The sequence below is a fragment of the Sinohyriopsis cumingii genome, chromosome 5, assembly GCF_028554795.1.
Source record: "Sinohyriopsis cumingii isolate HCF-2022 chromosome 5, ASM2855479v2, whole genome shotgun sequence".
Lineage (NCBI taxonomy): Eukaryota > Metazoa > Mollusca > Bivalvia > Unionida > Unionidae > Sinohyriopsis > Sinohyriopsis cumingii.
This window is the reverse complement of record NC_142965.1, coordinates 16,794,009-16,801,770: the sequence shown is the minus strand read 5'-3', so window position 1 is coordinate 16,801,770 and position 7,762 is coordinate 16,794,009. Positions and strand designations below refer to the sequence as shown.

General features: G+C 36.1%; 1 protein-coding gene across 2 annotated transcripts; it reads right to left on the bottom strand.

Annotated features, from left to right (window-relative positions):
• Nucleotides 1-462: 462 nt before the first annotated feature.
• On the bottom strand, nucleotides 463-6,639 carry LOC149798705 (podocan-like). 2 transcript variants are annotated; one of them, XM_089956968.1, is made up of 2 exons: nucleotides 6,517-6,639; nucleotides 463-2,193 (listed from the first exon to the last, which is right to left on the bottom strand). In XM_089956968.1, exon 2 carries the CDS (start codon nucleotides 2,191-2,193, stop codon nucleotides 814-816), a length of 1,380 nt encoding a protein of 459 aa, XP_089813094.1. In that variant the 5' UTR covers nucleotides 6,517-6,639; the 3' UTR covers nucleotides 463-813. The 2 variants fall into 2 exon arrangements, with proteins under 2 accessions (XP_089813094.1, XP_089813095.1); XM_089956969.1 differs by lacking the exon at nucleotides 6,517-6,639 and adding an exon at nucleotides 6,377-6,516.
• Nucleotides 6,640-7,762: the final 1,123 nt, after the last annotated feature.

Here is a 7,762-nt window from a genome sequence, read left to right as displayed (position 1 = left end):
TGAACCTCATTTAGTCTGGAATGATGCAGGCGTTTATCTAGAAAAAAATCTAGAAATAAGTCTGGAGTGATTGCAGACGTTTATCTAGGAAAACAATCTAAGAGATACGGAGAAACGTCACCGTAGTTTTGATTTAACAAAGTTTTAAACAAGCGTCGTCTATTGGTAATAAAGCCCAATATATATTTTGATCAGTCCTCAGTATGACGGAGTTCTCACGAGAGTGACACGAGAGTCTGGTTGAACTAGACTACTCGTATTGCTTCCTAAAAGATGCGGAATAGTTATAAGTTTGTATCAGTAACCGGTGACGCGGAAACCTCTAGCAAGGATTGGACAACGCTTGCGCGGAACAAAATAGACAACGAAGTTATTACACTGACATCCTCCTTTTGTACCTAAAAGGACCTTCAGTATACGCTTTTAACTTTAATATTCAGTTAAATATCAGTAACAGTGTAGTTAATATTGGTTTTTTATTTATTAATGAATTGGTCGTAAAAAGTTTTCATATCTCATATTAAAACAATAGAGCCATATGTCTGCTTTTCCATTGAATGGCAAATTGAAAGAAAAAAAATTAATGAATTTTTACGACTATGCTGAAACCTACCTTAAACAAACGTTTATCTTTAAATAGTAAAGGTGCTCAGGTAAGGTAAACATTAATAGGATGCATATGTCCCTTAACAATAAACTGCTAAAGAAGGGGGAAAAACATGAAAATGATATCCTATCAAATTTAAAAATACTCTTCACTATAGTCTATGGAGGTGTTCGGATAATGTAGAAGAAAAGAGATGAATATGTCCCTTATCCGTAATAATTTGGACACATAGGGATGAAGGTATTCAGATAGTTTTCAATCTCGGATATGATGGTTTCGCACGTGCCTTGAACGTGTAGTTGGTGTCTGTATTGGTCCATGTACATCCTCAGCCACGCGAGATCACATGTGCACATGATCTGGTCACTTGGAAGGATGATGTCTCTTAGCGAAGGAGTGCTCTTGATTGCCGTAGGTATTTCCGTTAACATGGTGCCTTGCAGGTTCAGGTACATCAAATTACTCTCCCCGTTAAAGGCGTCGGGAGAAATGTAACTCAGTGGATTGTCTGATACGGTAAGATTCGTGATCCGGCTCATGTTTGTAAAATCGTTCCGCTCAAAAGTACGGATGCTGTTTTTCGATAGGTCCAGTATACTGAGATTTCTCATACGGGAAATGGCACCTGGGACACGATTTAGGCTGCAATTTCTCAAGCTCAGGTCTTCCACGTTGCTTGATTCGATGATTTGGATAGAATTATCGCCGATAACATCGAGTTTGTTACCTTCGAGACTGAGTCTACGCACATGTTGCAAATATTTGAGGATATTGGGAAACACGGTGAGTCTGTCGTCCTTTAGAGTAAGATCTGTCAAATGTCTCAAGATCGCCGAGGAGAAAGCGGGAACTAGAATTCCAGCGTCCCCTATGAAATGGTTGTGATCAAAGTTTAGTCTCTCAAGGTAAATGAGTCTGGACAAAGCGACGGGGATAGCAATTAGCTTTGTATTTTCGATGCGAAGGTTCAACAAAGTCCCTTCAAAGCCAAGGAATGCTCCAGGGGGAAGCGTCTTAAAAGATCCACCCAACACGTTAAGAGTCTTCAAAGTCACAAGATGACGAAGCGTGTGTGGCCATTCATTAATAGCATCATGTCCAAAACTGAATTCGTAGAGAGTATCACCAACTCTTCGCAGAACATCCTCTGCATCTAATGTGTTAAATGCTCTCAGGTCGATAGGGTTATTAGATATGTCAAGATTCTGTATACGATGCAGTGTTCCTATAGATGTTGGAAGATGTCTTAGGTCATTACCACTCAGGTCAAGTTCGTTTAGTCGGTCCCCAACCCCATTAAACGCCCCATGATCAATCGAGCTGATGCTATTGTGATTTAGCAGAATATCTGACACCTTTATGCCAAAGAAGCTATTATTGTGGATATAGCTGAGATTGTTGTTATCAAGACGAAGTGTTTGAAGGACAGTGTCTGAGGACGTAAATGCTGGGATGTTCGTTAGGCCTCGTATAGAGCAATCAATTAATTCGAATGTGCACGTGCATTCACGTGTATTAGGACAGCCAGTGGCAGCTAAAGTTAGCATCAGACATTGGTAAAGGATAAGTCCGTTGAAGATATCCATCTGAAAGTAAAAACAAATGTCTGTAAATCCATATGCAATTAGCGATTCAATGCGTCCAGTTCAATATTTATCTCAAAATCAATCAAATATTTAGACTTACTCAACCACATCTCGCTTGATTTCAAGAGATCAGGTCGATAAATTCAAGCTAGTATCTCTCAAGTAACTCTTTGATATCTATACCAAACAAGAGCCTGTAAATTATTTGTTTCTTTTGTTGGTTTAACGTCACGCGTCAGCTCTTGATAAGGTATATAGAGAGGTCACTATATTTGGTGGAGGAAGAACACAGGAAACGAAGGAAACCCGGGGAAGAACCACTGACGAACGGAAAGTTACTGTACTGGCAAGCTTTCTCACATACCCAAGACTTGAACCCACGCGGTCAGAGGTGAAATGTCAATGGTGTCCAAAGGTAGCCGCCTTAGTCAGCTCAATCACCTGGTGCCCTAGAGTTTCGTAAAGATTTGTACAGCAGGCCATGATTTCTCTAATTTCTATATTTGTCACTTCTTTATTCCTTTCGCTTTTATATCTTTCAAATACGTACCTTCACTCGACCATGAGGTTAAAGCCCCAATGCCGCCGTTATCTGCTTAAAGAAGTATATGCCAAAATATCTGAATAGTACTGAATCTTAAAGACATTGGTCTTAAAAATGATTGGTTGCCATTAAAAATAAATAGTATCTACATTTAAGAACAGTGTGAACCATGTGATCTCACTCTCATTCTAAGAAACCCGGCCATTGTTCACATGCGTAATAATTAATCCAATGTTGATCGGCAAACACCACGATATGAAGGATATCGTAGATGATAATTATGTGATACGCTATTTGCATTTTGATTTTTATATATTAGAGCACTCGGCCTATAATTTTCGATTATGTTTCTTTAAAGAAATGACTGAAGTAAATTATCTGTTGCAAGTCCGTGTTGTATGCCTACCAAATAAAATGGAAATCCGCAACAGCTGGGTTTGTCTTCAGGAAATGTTCGCCCTTCGAAGTATTTCAGGGCCCTTTCTGATCAACAATATTCACCCGAGCCTTAGTTTTATCAAATACACTCTTTTTCGTGTCAGTTCCGCTTAAAGAAAGAGGACCTGACTCTCTTCATTTCCTCTCTAATCTGCCACTTATGAATGTTGTTGTTATTAGATTCGTTGCAAACGGAATTCCTCGACTGTTTTACATCACTGCTTTTTGGAGTACTTCCGAGAAAGAACCGAATAAAAGCTACTTTGTGACCGACTTAAAAGGTTGCACATATTAATTCTAAACTGAATAATTGAACGGCGTTTAAACCTAATGTCTTGATCATTTCAAAGAACAGTTAATCTATGCCAGTGTGCATTTATATGACAGTGTTTAGTAAATAACATTGACCAGCTGTCAGGAAATTACAGATACTTTTTCCAGATTGTCCTCAAGTCTTCTATATGAGATTAGAATCAGTTGAAGTCCTGCTCATCGTAACTATCCTGAATCTGGTTTGAAAACACTAATAATAAAGTTAAAATTTTATTTAATCTATGCATGGCTATATAAATATCGTCATGCACTGATGGAAGCATAGGAAAGCTATAAGTGGTTGTAGATTTGCAGACAACTCTGGCACAAACGAAGGCCATTAAAGATAAAACAAGATTTTTTAAGAATATATATATATATATATATATATATATATATATATATATATATATATATATATATATATATATATATAGTGATCCTCCCATGGCTCAATAATACGAATAAATAAACATTCTTTCCACTGCAGGCCTATAAGTCAATTATGAATTACTACTCATTCATTAATCATAAATGACATATGAAAATAACGATAAAAAGTATTAATAGTCCCAGTTAATAAATGAAATTAAAATAGCACACAATTTCATCGGAACCCTCTCATTTTCCATTCCCCACTCCCCTCTCGTCCGTAAGGAATAAAATAAGCAAAACTCTGGGGTGAGTGAGTAAAACACATTGCGCTGGACGAAAACATCAAACCTGAACTTGTACTAAGTAACGTAATCTGGCTTGGGGCCGTGAGTGGCCGAGTGGTCTAAAGCGCTCTCCGTTACGGATCACTGCCATCTCACTTCTGCGTAGGTTCTAGTCTAGGATTCGGCCAATGTGGGTATGTGAGAAAGCTTGCCAGTAGCTTCTCGTGGGTCGATGGTTCTTCGCGGGGTTTTCCCGGGTTCTTCCTCCACCATTAATACTGGCCGCCATGCATAGCCTATCGTGTGCTGACAATGGTGTTAAACCCCACAACAACAAATCTGGTTCGTCGTAACAGTATGTTTACGGGTTCTTTTGGGTCTATATACAGTGTTCATAATATCAATGATATCTAGTTGCAATAGCCAGTCGACACTAAGCCTATAAGTTAAAATTTGTCGGTTATTGTTTGATGAACCAATTGGAATGTTTAAGAAATCGATTATTAATTATTAAATCTCTCTCTCTCTCTCTCTCTCTCTCTCTCTGGATTATCATAGCTAGATACCAGTGAATGTCCATGACTTTGGAAGTTACATGGAGAGAGAGAGAGAGAGAGAGAGAGAGAGAGAGAGAGAGAGAGAGAGAGAGAGAGAGAGAGAGAGATGTGTATTCTTTAGAAATGTTAATTAAAGCGGAACAATGACTTAAATGAACTGTCAATATATTATAATATTTTAATTACTTCTTGTTTGTTCGCCATCTTGCTTAGTTTCTATATCAAGCTAATTTCAATACGCCAGTACTTGAATGACTGACAGTTCAGGGTCAGTGTACATGAAGCTAATCGTGTTTCTAGTGCACTATTTTCTTTACAAAATCTATAATTCATGTTTAAATCACGAGTGTGTCTTATATTGATTCAACAAATATGAATAAAAATAGAAACTCCAAAAGAAAAAATTCAACTTAACAATTTGCATGTGATTGTGATCATAGAACTACTTTTGTAGCGGTCACACACTCGCAGGGATGTGAAGAGTTCATTCACTCGGTCAATACACAGTTGCCCAAAGCATACTGTATCTCCATTCAAAGTGCAAATATGTGTATTTGTATGTGATATAAATAAAATATATGTATAGTATGTACGCTGTATCAATGATATACCACTCGTTGTATCAGTGTTTCATTATAAGGAAACTCGGCAGGCCAAGTTTCCTTTTGATGAAAAATGTATGCATCTTGTGGTATATTAATGATACAGCGTACATATATATATATATATATATATATATATATATATATATATATATATATATATATATATATATAACCTTAATGTCACAAGGATTTTAATAACGATCACATCTTACCACAATGTGTATATCGAAAAAAAAACATAATCAGAATGAGAAGATTACTAACGAGGAACCTGAAAGTATAAATAAAACATCGCACCAGAGCGTGTATACCATATAGACTGATCCATAATGCGTATGAGAAACTTATGTTACCAGAATGTTATGTCAACATTGTTTTACCAGAATGTGTATACCAACCAATGAAACCAGAATTTAAGTATCAAAAGCATGTTACCAGAATGTTGTAAAAAAAATGTTTCCAGAATGTGTATACCAAGCAATGAAACCAGAACGCAAATATCCAAAAAACATGTTAGCAAAATGCTATGTCAAAAATATGTTACCAAAATGTGTATACTAAACAATGAAACCAGAATGCAAATATCCAAAAAAGATGTTAGCAGAATGTTATGTCAAAAATATGTTACCAGAATGTGTATACTAAACAATGAAACCAGAATGCGAATATCAAAAGCATGTTACCAAAATGTTATGTAAAACATGTTACAAGAATATGTATGCCAGAAAGTGTGTATGAAACTGGGAAACCAGAATGAGTATATCAAACATGATACAATAAGCTGTATATCAAACGTGATACCATAAAGTGTATATCAAATCTATATTACCAGAATGTGTATATCAAAAACGTGTCGCCAGAATGTACACGTCATACTAATGCAACCAAAATATGTATATCAAATTTTATCTGAATGTGCATCTCCAAAACACGTCAGCCGAATCTATACATCGAACTTATGCAAGCAAAATATGTATATAAAAACATTTAGTCAGAATCTGTATATCAGAAGCAATATAGAAAAGCAGACATAAAACAAGAAATTAACAGAGAATGCGAATGACTTGCCTTCAGAATTATTTTCACTGAGACCGCACCTCAAGTCGTATGTAATGCCACGTATTTTCTTTTTTAGAAGTGTAATATTTGATATGCTGCGAAATTTGTTGCAAAAATAAATTGACCTAAATTATGACATAGAGACTTACCCTAGTGTCTGAAAGTTTTCAAACGTCGTAAATGATGACGCTGGTGCCCGGACCTTATCTTTATACACAGAGGTCATGTTACCTCCCTGGAAATATACTAGATATGACCGCATGGGATAGGCGTATGTCATATACATACCATGTTCCTGCCAACCAGTATTTTAAAATAAGAATAATAAAAACTGAACAATTACATTATTTTATAAAGTTTGTCAATTAAGATTTTTTTATTTTCAATGCTACTAAACATTTGAAAATTAAGATCATAATATAATATAATATAGTAATTATTATAACGTTAGAAGACATTTTGAACGACGACCACAACATGCAGAGACTAGTAGTGCTAGTCGTTAATGTATATTTACTTATTGTTGGTTTTAAATTACTTTTTCAACTATTTCGACTGCATTGTCCTTGATTCAGTTCCATTTTTCGGCTTTGTACTAAGCTTAAAATGATAAGAAGTTGGTGGATCTCAAGATTAAAGGGATACATAATAATAATAATAATAATAATAATAATAATGAGGTCTTTGTATAGTGCCTAATCTTTAGAAGCTCATAGCGCTTTACAACATTAGACAACACCTATAAGATAAAAAAAGAAACATATAAAGATATGATTACAAAAACAGACACCATGAAATTAGAAAACATTAAAAAAACATGCTGGGAATATTTAAGGTAGGAAACATTATTAGGTCTTTAAAATTGTTCTTGCAGTCGAAATAAGTGAGTTTTGAGAGCCCTCTTGAATGTGATTACTGTGTCTTTGTGTCTAAGTTCAGTGGGCAATTCATTCCACGTTGCTGGGCCCTGGTATGCAAAAGAACGCTGTCCATATGACTTTGTTTTCATACTTGGAATAATGAGTATACGATTATCAGAAGACGAGTGTAAATATCTTGCTGGTAAGTACACATGGGTGAGGTCGGATATGTACGTTGGACTAGACTCCGACAGTGAAACGAGGCACAGAGAACAAATATTGTGTTTGATTCTGGATCGAATGGATAGCCACTGTAGGGTACAGAGCAGCAGGGAGATGTGCTCTTATTGTGGTACTCTAAATATGATCCAAGCAGCTGTGTTTTGAACTTTTTGAAGTTTCTGGAGCAGATATTGAGATGAACCAGACAGAACTGAGTTACAATAGTCCAGTCTTGAAAGTACTAATGAACACACAAGTGTTTTAGTGGCATCAACTGAAAGATATTTGCGAACTGAGCTGATGCGTCTCAGCT

Coding starts and splice junctions, on each gene's coding strand:
- LOC149798705 (XM_089956968.1), bottom strand. CDS start 2,193: ATGGATATCTTCAACGGACTTATCCTTTACCAATGTCTGATGCTAACT.